The sequence below is a fragment of the Strongylocentrotus purpuratus genome, unplaced genomic scaffold (assembly GCF_000002235.5).
Source record: "Strongylocentrotus purpuratus isolate Spur 01 unplaced genomic scaffold, Spur_5.0 spur5_scaffold_21, whole genome shotgun sequence".
NCBI classification, from domain to species: Eukaryota; Metazoa; Echinodermata; class Echinoidea; order Camarodonta; family Strongylocentrotidae; genus Strongylocentrotus; species Strongylocentrotus purpuratus.
In genome coordinates, this window is record NW_022145607.1 from 25,518,957 (window position 1) to 25,532,266 (window position 13,310).

General features: G+C 37.6%; 1 protein-coding gene across 6 annotated transcripts in view; it reads left to right on the forward strand.

Annotated features, from left to right (window-relative positions):
• The window catches only part of LOC100893663 (SAM and SH3 domain-containing protein 1), a 74,149-nt gene that overhangs the window by 35,467 nt on the left and 25,372 nt on the right, over window positions 1-13,310 (forward strand). For 2 of the 6 annotated variants that reach the window (XM_030995479.1, XM_030995482.1), the window contains exons 4-7: window positions 2,397-2,500; window positions 9,157-9,246; window positions 10,625-10,673; window positions 12,037-12,716. In XM_030995479.1, coding sequence (XP_030851339.1) covers window positions 2,397-2,500; window positions 9,157-9,246; window positions 10,625-10,673; window positions 12,037-12,716 — 923 coding nt within the window. Of the gene's footprint in view, window positions 1-2,396; window positions 2,501-6,062; window positions 6,596-9,156; window positions 9,247-10,624; window positions 10,674-12,036; window positions 12,717-13,310 lie in introns of those variants that run through there. The other 4 variants (XM_030995481.1, XM_030995483.1, XM_030995480.1 and 1 more) reach the window with 3 other exon arrangements.

Sequence of the window (13,310 nt, forward strand, 5' to 3'; positions counted from 1 at the left end):
GTAGAATACATGAACTTTGATTTGCAATTTTTAGATAAGGTTATAATAAACGAGAATGTACTATGAAGCACATGTATAAAAAAGATGCTCTTCCAGAGGGCTCTGTTTCCATTATTAAAAGAAAAAATATATGCAAAATAATGTAAAAAACTTACATGTTTAACGGTCAGTGATAAGAATGACACAGTGTTATTTTAAACTTTTATACAAATAATGTATGAATAAATATTTTGTACAAAAGTTGAAAAATGAAGGGAAAATATAAATATGTATTGTATAGGCTATGCAATAGACTGGTCTACAGACATATTCACATTTTATGCATACATTTAAAACAAAGGTATTTCTTGACAGCCTGAAAGCTTGGCTGAGGCTTGTCTGGCATAGCAACAAGTAATGTATGCAGATTGGATTCCAAGTATTGTAGTTCATTCTTTAATAACAGGTGGATCGAACACCTCATCACTAGGTCTCTGAGAAAGAAACGTCCATACATTTGAATATATGTTAGTAAACGGATCTATATGATCGTATTAAGAAACATTGTATAGTTCTGCTTGTCTGAAGGGAGAAAGGGGTATATTCTTGATGCATTTTATTACCGGTATGTCTCTCTCTCTCATTAATTTAAACAGAGATGGGATAAAGCAGATGCATGAACAGCTTTGATTCTGAGGGATTTTCAAAATGTGGATAGGGAGTGATGAGAGAAAAAAAGAACCAAAGAGAAAGAGAGAGAGGGAGAGAGAGGGAGAGAAAGGAATGAGGAAATTAAAAAAGAGTGAAATAATAAGAGAGAGAGAGAGAGAGAGAGAGAAGGGGTGGGACAAGGGAAATATGGAATGGAAAGACAGATAGAGATAGAAGGATGAAATGGGAGAAAATGAATAAGAGAGGGAGAAGGGATTCTGACTATTGAAATACTATTATTCTTATCAGTGGAATGAAATAATTTGTATTGAGGCACTTCACAAAGACTTATGCATTAAATTTGGTTACGTTACAAAAATGTTAAAAGAGAAAGATAAATAAGTATCAGTTGGTATAAAGGCACCTTAACAAATACTTTAGACTTGTGTTGTCCATGCCTGGACCGATCGCTACATGGTTGCCGACTTGGTGACCCAGTTGGTGGATGACGTGGATTCTGTGTGAGGAGATTCCTAGCCCATTTCCCTACAGGATATAAGCATTGATTATCTGTTTAGGAGTCCATGTACTTGAGACTCGATAAACCCTTAACTCTTTCTTGATAAAATATTAGGGTCACTCATACATTAAGGAGTGCTGCTCCATACATGTGACGATACTAAAGCCTTGTTCAGGTATGGTGTGAATTGTGCGAACGCACTCATGGTCACGAAAATTTAACTTAACTCGTAGTATGAAACAAACCATGACAAATCTTAAGGTCAACTACGAACAGCGAGTTGTCCTCACTCATAGTTATGCGCTTTGTGGATGCAATTAATTTGAGATTACATCAACTGGTATTTAAAATGAATGACTTCCCAGCACGTAGTTAGCTTTGAATACTCTGGTCCCGTGTGAACTCTCGTCATTGTTAGTGGATCGTTGTTTAAAACGTCAAGGTTTTGCAAACTTTACTGTTGGAACATAGCTGTATAGATACAAGCTCAGTAGTCGGCGATTGCTATGTCAGCTAGATTTGCGCATGGCCTTGAGGTGTCTGACCAGTGTGACACACTAAGGTATGGTCAGTGAGATATCCTTTTATCAAAGTCCACACTCCTGAACCAGGGATTAAAGAGGGGATTAAGAAGTATGAGTCAAAATGACACTTGGTCTGTTGCTCATATTAATCCATATGCACCCCTTGTTTCGTGGCTTTTGGTGTCGGTTACGACAATATTTTCATGGTTTTAAATATTGGGTTTAATCAGTCCCAGGGTTCTAAGAATAGATAGATTATTACAACTATCTGACTTTTCACATGAGTGAAAATAGTCAATAAAGTTATAGATGTTAAAGGGAGTGTCTTTCCTGTGGCCTGACTCCGGCCAATCGGGTGTAATACAACTACGGACAATGCCACCGCAGCAACCACGTGCGTGCAACATATGAAAGAAATGAATCGTGAGGAAAACTTTGGTCTATTTTGCAAAAGTTGACATGTAGAGATTAAGTCGCAGACTACTGTTAATCAAGTCCATTCGTTTACATGCAGATATCCAAAAGAAGACGTAGATGGGGTTAACCAGTATTTACCAAGCTACACTCCCTTTAAATGAGCATATACGGAAGAAGGCATACATTCATGTGATATAATATATGTTGTTTGAATAAATAATGAGTTCTACAATTGGTCAAAAACTGGTCAGTTGAAATGAAAGTGCGATATTAAATGATTTATTTAATCTTGTTGTTTATTTCAGACGAATGGCTGGCGGTGAACTGTAACCTGACTTGCGAGGAGTTGGCTAACATCATGACAGAGTTCAAAGGAGGTCAAATAGGAGAAGATGAACTTTGGAACAGGGTAAGAAAGAGTTTAACCCTTTACAAGACTAAGTTGAACTTGAACTATGGCAAGGCCATTCAGGCCACTGGTTGCTCTCACCATTGGTCTCTCAAGGGACAGAATTTACATTTTTTTTGATACTTTATTGTTGAAGGAAAAAACATTATCTAAAGATCATAATTTCTAAAGTTTTTTCCCTCTAATTTTACATCTGGTTCAAGACATTTTAAGGGCATAAGTTGCCTGCCATAGTTCAAGTCCAACTTAAGTTGATCTTAGTCTTTGTGAAACACCCCCAGAATTCTTTGGAGACCTGCATCAGAATATGTTAAGCCTGTCAGTACTAGTTTGGCCAGGGGAGATTAGACCTCCCTGCAAGGTCACTGATAGGTGGTTATCTCATCAAATCAGCTATCGATTAACATAAGAAAAAGGGGATCATGGGGGACCAGCAGGGACCGATTAGGCATTGTTTGCTATATAGACGGCGTGATTAGCTATAAGTAGTGCAGTGGGGCTTTAAAAGTAAAATATCATACAGGGCACAGAACTTTTTAACCACATTCATGGGGTTTCGTAGAATCCTGGGGCTTCACCCTCATGGTTTTCCCGGTCCATCAATTAAGACCCTTAATTGCTTGTCAGCTCTGACTAATCTGTTTCTATGTGAAGGCTCACAGAATGCACCAGGTTGAACCCCGATGTCATGTTCACGTAGGACACAGTATAAAACTTCCTACCAAGAAAAAAAAAGTGTGGCAAAATACGGGCGATTTATGTACAAATACAATTTATGTATGAATTATTAAATGATTGAGAATTTGAAATTACAATTAACATTTAAGACTCCAAAATTTCAATCTGTCTTTAATAAATTACAGAGATGGAAGCATTTTGCTGCAGGATTGTTGATATTTCAATTTGAAACGTATGTGAACAAGGGGTTACAAAAAAATCAAAATATCTAATGTATACTCTTTTATTCTGGGGATAATAAATGCCAAGCATCTTGATAACTATGTTATGTCTGACTTTGGGCAGTTTTATATGCCCATTTCTGTTGAGTTTTGTCGAGTTACATATCATTTCTATAATTCATGTGAAACATCGCCACAGTGTGGCGTAGTTGTTGGACTTTATCTAGACTTGAACTTCATGGTGGGCAAAGTCTTATCCATTTTTATTTTCCCATGAATAGCTGGCCCTCCCTGCAAAACTGGCTGTGGCACGGTACACAGTACATTGTGGATTTAATCATAGGCCTGCATTTATTTTGCACACAAGTGTCCAACTCAAAGCCATAGCAGAGACTTGATTTAAAACTTTGCTCTTGAGTTTACATATGAAAAGTTTTCGTTAACTAAAGTGGCACCGAAGAGGATAAGTAGAAGGGGCGCTGACTCCTGTTTCCATGAAACCAATGAATACATCTACATCTACAAGAGTGTTGCCCTTCTTCAGGTGAAGTGCTTCGCATATCGTGAGAATAGGATGCCGGAGAGCGGAGAAGGGGGAAACCCCTAGCTTCCTGAGGATCAATGTTAGCCCTCTCGCTTTCCCCCTAAGCGATGACATCTACATCCAGGAAAGAATTTGCTCTGACTAATGTTTTCTTCGCCTCTTGTGAAGTGCATTCTCATTAAGGGAATGTTCAATATTCTTGGCAGGGTGTAATATACTTCAGTGCTTCCAATGATAACGTACAGGTTTTGAGAGCTTGCGTGTCAAATGAAGCTCTGTCATGTTCCCTAGATGACTTAAAGGAGCCTCTATAGTTTGTGATTAATGGTTTGCTTGTCTGTCTGACACCCTCTCTGTATATCTCTGTCCATTCGTTCCCTCTCTTTCAATTTTTCCACATCTCTGTATCAGTCTCTAGTACTTTGTCACAATTTAGCTTTCTCCCCCCTCTCTCTCTCTCTTTTTCTCTTTATTTTGTCCATGTATTTCTCTCTCTCTCTCTCTCTCTCTCTCTGTCTCTGTCTCTCTCTGTCTCTGTCTCTCTCTGTCTCTGTCTCTCTGTCTCTGTCTCTGTCTCTGTCTCTCTCTCTCTATCTATCTATCTCCTTTTCCCTGCATCTGTGTCTTTCCTTCTCTTTTCAACTTTACCTTTTTATTTCTTTTATGCCCTTCCTCTTCCAATCTCTGTGTCTGGCTGTCTCTCTGTCACTCACTCACTCACTCTTTCTCTCTCTCCCTCCCCCCCCCCACCCTTCACTCTCTCTACCATTCTTTATTTTATCACTATATTCTTTTCTTTTCTACATTGCATACTACAATTTACCAAGTCATACACCTCTCTCTGCTGCATGCAGACCTACCCCCTCTCCTCCAGGCAAGTCACTCCATTGCAAAGTCTCTATAGGCCTGTTCTCACGAGCATGAGTTGTGCAAATAGTGCGCACCTTCAGTTCTCACTAATAGGTAAATAGATCACTAATATCTCAAGCTAATTCACATTGAAGAAGACACATATGTGGGCTATTCTATTGAAGCATTTGGGATGATTGTCTTAAGGCAACTTGGCAAGTTATAATGACACAAAAAGAAGCGCCTGAAAGCTGGAATGCATAATTGTTGAAAGTCATAATTTGATCACACAGAGTTACATGTAGAAATATATTATCAGGATATGTGGCTAGTAACTGAATATACTACATTGATTAGGCATGATATTTCCTTAACTGTCATCCAGATATGTTAAATCTAAACTCCCAATTCACTGAGATCTGAAAATAATTGTACCTTTTGTACTTCAGATTCGCAGTTTGTGCCATTTCAATTCGCTTTAAGCTACCTATAAAGTAAGTTCTTATGATCTTATCCCAACCACATTTACTAGGCCTTGTTCATGAAAAACGCCAAATACATTCATAATTGGCAAATTTATTTGTCAGTGAAGACACACTCAAAAGCTCTATATAATTTCTCAAGGAAGCACACTTTGCTAATGGGGACAGAGAATTTCAAACTCAATTTTCTTGAGCATTACTGATTAGTATGTTATGCTCAAGCTTAATTGGCTAATAGGCCTACATTTATATTAGGCCAATTTATTTGTCAGTGAAAACTGGAGACGCACTCAAAAGCTATAGCTACATAATTTCTCAAGGAATCACACTTAATTTGGGCTGATGGGGACAGAGAATGTCAAACTCTATTCTATTTTCTTGAGCATTACTGATTAGTATGTTATGCACAAGCTTAGTTGGCTAATGGGTGGCTAATGGGGGAGCGCCTGAAGTTCAAACTAATCGTTCCTGGCTTATCTCCTCCTTCCTCAAGTTCTCTCACCCCTCCCCACGACCTGCCAAGGTCACACAGATTAATGACAAGACAGAAATAGAGCCATGTTCTTATTACGTTTTGGGCGTTTTGAGTTTTTGTACAGGTGTTCACTGTTCAGTACTTTTTGTAAGTGCAAAAACTGTGTGTCGTAATGAGATGAATGTGGGGGGGGGGGGGGGAATCTAACATATTTGTTTACATTGTCTCAAGTACTTTACTAAGTAAAATAGAACAGTAAACGCAATTCAATACCTAATGTATCATTGTGTAAGAGTCAAAATTAGACTCATTCCTTCCTTTTTTTTTTACAATGACTATTTGTTTCTCTAGTCTCTTCTCTCTATACATATTCATTTCACATCATTTGCTTATTCACTTACATATTCATTTACTTCAATTACTCAACCCAATCCCTTCCTCCATTCATCTCCTCTACATACCAAGTCTTCCATCTCACCTGGTATGTTCCTTTGTTCTCTTCTCATTCTTTATTCGTGGATCTTGTGTGAATGCTTTAGGTATTTTCACTTCTTACTTATCATTGGTTCTCTTCTCCTTTTCCTTTTGAATATTCAGTCTCACTCCCAAATCCTATTTTGCTATTGGTTTATGAAGTCTTTCATTTGAATATACTTTGCTTAAAAATGTACAGCATGAGGCTGCATAGGAGCCTACAATAAAAGACAGACAGACCTGGACTGGACATCATCTGAGTCAGTTGTATTGATTTAGGGCTCTGCTACTTTCATGTTGGAGACTTAGGAGAGAAGATTTATTTGAGTTTGGCAGTGGTTTGTGGATGATTGGTGGTTTTAATTTATATTGGTGAGAGGTTACTTTTATTAGTTTTTAACTGTATCAGTTTACTTCATCTTTGCTCCGATCCAAGATTTAGTAGGAATTACAGAGGTGTAATGAACCATGTTTATTTGACATTTTGTATTTTTATGGGAACAGCCAGGACATGATTTATAGGCCAATCATGCTTTTATTTATATGCAGGACCAACAAATTGATTTGAGTTGAATCAATATCATGTGTTTTGAGCTCAAAGTGCATCAACCCTTACACTTAAAGTTCATGCAAAGTGGTATTTTTCTTGCTCTGAACAGATGATATCATCTCTAATATCAGACAAAATACATGTTACCTTAGACTTGTCTTTGGTAAATCATGGGACATGTTCTTACCCTTATACTTTTGGTAAAGCATATTGTTAGAGACATGAAACTTCTTTGCAAATGATCAACACTATTGAATTATATGATAAATTTCACGGCAGTAAGTGTTTAAAGGCATCATTTACCAATGTTAAATCTGAGATGCACGGCCCTACGTGTTATCAGTGTCTGTGATATGGTGTTCTATTGAAGTCCTAAAAAAAAAATCGCGCTTCAAAATGATCAAGAAGTACCTCAAAAAAGTAAACATCTTTGAGTGACCAGTTTTACCATACTTGTTTCCCCCAATAGACTGTAGTGTTATGAAAACCGTTTGGCAAACGCAAAATTTTGTTCCATTTCCAATCGTAAATATCTTGATAATCAGACAGGCGATCGGCTTGTAAAAGTCATGGGGTTCCTGACTGACCTAAAGGTTTATAATTATCATTGCAGCATGAGCTAAATCCAGGATTTTGTTTCAGAATCTGAGACAAAGTTACCGGATCCCTTTAATGGAGGAAATGGCATTGGCTTTGTTTATTCAATTGTTTGTTGAGAGCCAGAACGATGATAAGTTATGCTTAAGATATTTATGATATATTTATTTAGCATTATAATGTATTTACGTAGCATTATAGTGTATTTACGTAGCATTATAATGTATTTACATTTACATTTAGCAGTACTCCCTTGTGGATCTGAGTGGAATGGATTTTCTAATGTGCAATCTACTATTGTAAATCACGACTATTTTAGGCCTGGCAAGAGCAAACATTTTAATTTGGTTGGATACATTCATGACATTATGCGATATACATACAGACTCCCAGTCTTTACTTCATTTTGCTGGTAATAGTATTGTGAATCAAGTTCTTATATAAATCTTGTCAGCTTTGTAAATAATCGCATTTAAGTTAGATTTACTGAATTTCCTCTTGTTTTCTTTTAGATTAAAAAAATGCTATTCAACTTGGGATTGCTCTGTAAATCTCACACTTTTTTTTTTTAATTATTACTGGGAAAACAGCCCTTGGACAATTTGGAAAATGGAAAGAAAGTCAGATTATGATCTAGATGTGGAGTTTGAAGAACTATGTAGTTACTGATCCACCACTTCTTTCAGCTAGTTGTACAAAATACTCTTCTAGCCTAAAACAGACATTATAGCTCAAGTAGGGTAAAAGATCGAGAGAGGGTTGTTATTAGTGGCAAGAATAAGTTCTTTATCAGATCAAAAGAAAAGGTGACTCACACGTTTCCCCTCCTTCAGGTCACCATGGGAGAAAGACTGGGAGATCATGATTTGGATAACTTTCTGGAAATGACATTTATAGCCCGTTCAGGCTGAGGGAAATTCATACGAAACTCTTATCAAGAAACATTGTATAAAGAAACATCGCATAAGAAAAGTTGTATAGAGAAATGTTGTATAGAGAAACGTTGTATAAAGAAACTTTTTATAAAAAATGTGTATAAAGTAATAGTGTGTAAAGAATTTTTTTTAAAGAAACGTTGTATAAAGAAACGTATTAAGAACGTTGTCTAAACAAACGTTGCTTAAAGAAATGTTTTTTAAAGAAACGTTGTATAAAGAATCGTATAAAGAAATGTTGTACATGTGTAAAGAAACATTGAATAAAGAAAAGTTGTATAAAGAATCATTGTATAAAGAACCATCATACACCAAAAGGAGCGTACAGATTAGAAAATAATATCGTACAAAAATAAACGCTGTTTAAAGAAACAAATCATCTGTGAACGCTCATAATAAGCCCCGCCCAGTTATACGATTTTCGTATTATGCGATGATCAGGCTACAGCGAGATGCTGATTCATTAAGTTTTCATTCGAAACGATGCTCTAATTGGAAGCCCAGCTATAACCCGAGGTGGTGAGCATTTAGCATTGGCCATCCTCAAACAAAGCCTCACAATAATCAAAAAGCTGTATTCATTATAGATTGAATAATTATTATATTCTGATAAGAAATTCCATTCAATCGTCTGTGCTTTTCTATCAAATGTCATTCAGTTCACCTTTCCCATAAACTCATCATTCATTCTCTGTTTATTTTTCAATCTCTTGATGTCATTCAGTTCACCTTCCCATAAACTCATCATTCATTCTCTGTTTATTTTTCCATCTCTTGATGTCATTCAGTTCACCTTTCCCATAAACTCATCATTCATTCTCTGTTTATTTTTCAATCTCTTGATTTGTCAGGTCTATGAGAAAGAGCGGGAGAAGAGGAGAGTCCAAGGCAGTATGACCTTAGGGTCATACGTCCCCAACGGAGCCGCTTCGAGAGATCAGGTGATTAAACTTATCATCGCCGTAGCTGGTTTTACTGCCTTAATTTGATGTTCATTATCTTTTTAGGCCATTAAAAAATATACATGTTTAGCGTCCCCGCCCCCTTCCTTTTTGGGGGCCGCCGCCTCCTAATTTTCTTTTTTTTTAATTTGTTTTGAATATTTTTTTTGTTAAAGAAAAAAAAACATGAAAAACACTGCTAAAATAGATCTATTTCCGATTTTAAAAAAAAAATTGAAGAAAAAGAAAAAAGGGCCTCTTTCTTCCTATTTTTCAAAAAAACAGGACGCTAAACATGTTTGTGTTTTTATTTGGCCTTATTGATTGATTCAACATTGGCTCTATGTATGACAGTAATTTGAAAACATGTATAATTACAAGTAAACATATTTGTACTAGCTGTTCCTGATACATACCATCCACTTATTTTGCAAAAACTGTAGGGAAATACTGCTTCGAATTCCCCATGTTTGCAAAAATCAATTGCAAAATTTAGATACTGAAACTGTCATGTCATGCAGACATGCCGGTAATGACCCAATCATAGAGTTCAATGCTTTATTGTATAACATCAAATGCACTATAAAGGGGTAATTTAATGGGAATTTATTTACAAAATGTGAAGTTTCTATCATTTTATAAATTGACCTAAGTTGCAGTATTCACCAATGGAAAATTAATTTGAGTTGTATGACTTTGTCATTTTTGTGATAGGATTGCAGCCTTTATGGTTTTCCCCTAAAAAGTATTCAGGTTTTGCTTACATATAGGGGAAGGCATTGTGTAATACAGCTTCCGCTTTAGGTAATATTTAATTAGTGCCAATAAGACAAGATAAAATAGAGGTCTTCTTTAGAAACTTAGAGGCCTCAGGGTGTTCTAAAAAACATTTAAAAACTGCTTGTATTGATGAAAAATGAGAACATTTTATTGGTCTGGAACTGAATAATTATGCAAAAATGATGGCTTAAATTCATGCTTCAAAAATACACATTTGTGCACAAATTATATTCGTATGATTTATCATTTAAAAAAAGAGGAGGGGGGGGGGAGGGGGTCGGGTTGGGTCGGTTCTTGTAATCACCATTATTTCATCAGTTTTCATCTCTTTATCTTAAATGTTGCCAAGGCTACTGTTCGTAAACAATCATAATACTGAAACTGCCAATGTTTTCCCATCATTTATCTCTACCTCTAACCATTAATGTTCCCCCAGCCAGGAAGAAAGATCTTCAAGGCACGTCCTCTTTCCCCTCCCACGCCGACAAGGTTAAACATGAAAAATAACCATCCTCTCAGCTGTTTCTTGAGTCATTGCTTTCGAATCCCCCGTCTAACTCTCATTTTTCTTCCCTCATTTCTCGCTTCTTCTCTGCAGAGATACACAGGTGAGCGGAAACGCGTAGACAAAGACAGACATAATAAAGGTATCTATCGTTTATATTTGTTTTAAGCCCTTGCTGAGCATGTTTCAAGAATGAGTGATTTTATAAGTTTGCCTGCCTGCACGTGAGTAGCACCAACCATCTTACTTTTTATTTTGATTAGCATTTCATGTTATTATTGGATTTGTTTACATTTCTCCATTCAGACACCTTATTTTCTTCATATATATTTTATCCATTTTGTTTCATGATAATACTGTCTGCTGGGAGCCAGTAAGGGTGTCAACTTATATCACTTTGCAGAGTTAATGCTTTTCTGGCTTTCAGATCAACAGATAATACTATTTTGAAGTTTTTGCATTCACCTTTTTAGAATCATGTTAACTCCACTATTAATTTCTTAATAATTGTTTACTTTTTTACTATTTTCATGTAGCCTTCACGTATTTTGATGAATTTGCGTTATTGCTTTACTGTTAATTTAATTTGCATCAGTGACTTCAAAACACTTTCATCTCATGGGCACATTGATTAAGCATGCTCCCAGACTAAGAATGAAACTTATTTTTAAAGGTGAACCAAAAGCCATGGTTAAATTATATTGAGAGCCATTCTGCTTATTTAGCAAACAAAGTCGAACAAAGCTGCATCCAGAATGCATGAGGGTTGAATGTTGGTGTTGATATTGCTTCTAAAATATGTTCAATTTGACATATAATAAATTATGTAAATTGATGCTTTTAATATTACCGAGTTCTAGCAAGGTAGTAGGGGTACAACTCACCTTCAAGTAATTGCTCTGCCTTTTGGCATTTTCATTGTTTATGCCGTGACATTTTCAAGTCTTCCAAATGCAGTATGTTTCGATAATCTACCTGAATGAAAAACGTGTGCGTGCATGTACTTCGCAATATGTGCCACACAATAAATCTTGTCAATGAGGAATTGCATCTGTGTCTTGTGCGACTGCTGCATGGTGTGTTAGACACTATGAACATGACTGACAAAGAAAGCGGACAAAATATACAGTTCCTCAGGTAGACAAAGGAACATCCTTTCACTGCTATTATGTACAAATGTGTAGAACAGGTGTCACATGCATATTCACCTTTTTACATAATAGCAGTGAAGGGATGTTCCTTTGTCTACCTGAGGAACTGTATATTTTGTCCGCTTTCTTTGTCTGTCATATTCATAATGAGATATGCCATAATAAAATGTCTTTGCCAGGTTTTTAGATAGACACTTATCCATGGTTATGTATGTAATTTTACATCTACGCTCCTGTTGTACTGGTCGTTTCTTAAAGACAATGATTCCTTGCATTTTTGTGTACATGTATACTTAGCCACATATCAAAGACAATGATCTAACATTTCGAAAATTCCGTTCTTTTTGTCTAAAGGAAACTCAGTGCCTGCATTCCCTGGTCACGACTACGACACCCCCACCGAAGAATCCCCGCCGCCGTACTACTCCGATAAAATCTACAAGGACACCAAGCGGAGAAACGATGAGGATAGACTTCCACATAGCCACGTCGTAGAGGCCGACGTCGAGGACGGCAGACTGGTGGTGTCGTCATCGTCATCGTCGTCATTGCTGCGATCGCCATCGCCGTCACCTTCCAAAATCTCTCAGGGTCTTGAGAGTCCGCCGACGAGAGACGAAGACGGGGACGGGAGCAGTCAACCGGATCTGTCGTTACCCATCGAGAAACTCGTCAGCGAGCGGGAGAAGGCGAGAATCTCGCGAGAGAACATGCTCGGCGACGGGGTCATCGTCAAGAACTTATCTGCCGATGATGGCAGCAGAGTCAAGAGACTAAACTCGGACTCGAGGTTCATCGAAGAAAAGCGGTTGAACGAACCGATCATGGAGCTGTCTGAAAGCACGGTGGTTCAGAACATTGATGCGCAGTCCCACGACGAGTCGAGCGATGAGGAGAACGGCGACGGAGACTCGACGACGACGGACGCGACCACCCCCTCGGGATCGGTATCGGTAAGTGGGGTCGGGCCAATCGATTTCTGGAACGCCCATTCCTCTGATGCCCTCCTTCCTCCTGCACATGCACTTGCACAGGTAATCACCCTTCCTACTATCACTTCCAATGCCTGCTGCTCACTTTTGTGAAGTTACAACACAACTTAGACATAGTGGACTGCTACGTGTGACGTCCTTTTAAGGCACTGACATTGCCTTAAAATGACATCACAGTGCTTTAAAAGGATGTCACATGTAGCAGTCCACTATGTCGATGTGCAAATCTAAAAGTCCCTAATATATCATCTGCCGAGAACCAGACAGGCATTGATTTCACAGAGTATACTCTAAGCTAACATTGTCCCAAGCTGAACAACATGTTCGTTGAGCTTGCAGTGCACTCATTGTCTGCCTAACGCTAGTAGGGCTTTAAACCTGTACATACTTAAACACAGAGTCAATACCCTTCTTGCGCTCAACAGGCGATATAAATATTGTAGGTTTTATTTAATCATTGCAAAAACAAATCATAATTGTCCAAATCATCATGAACTCTCTGTTCTGGCTCTCAACTCAATCGGAATCTGTAGCTTCATTCAAGATAGAGTCAGTTTTCCCTGCTCTAAATGGACCAGTATTTTCCTTTCCTGCTCTCAATCTGACCATGGTATTTTGAGTCTGGACTAGGTAGAC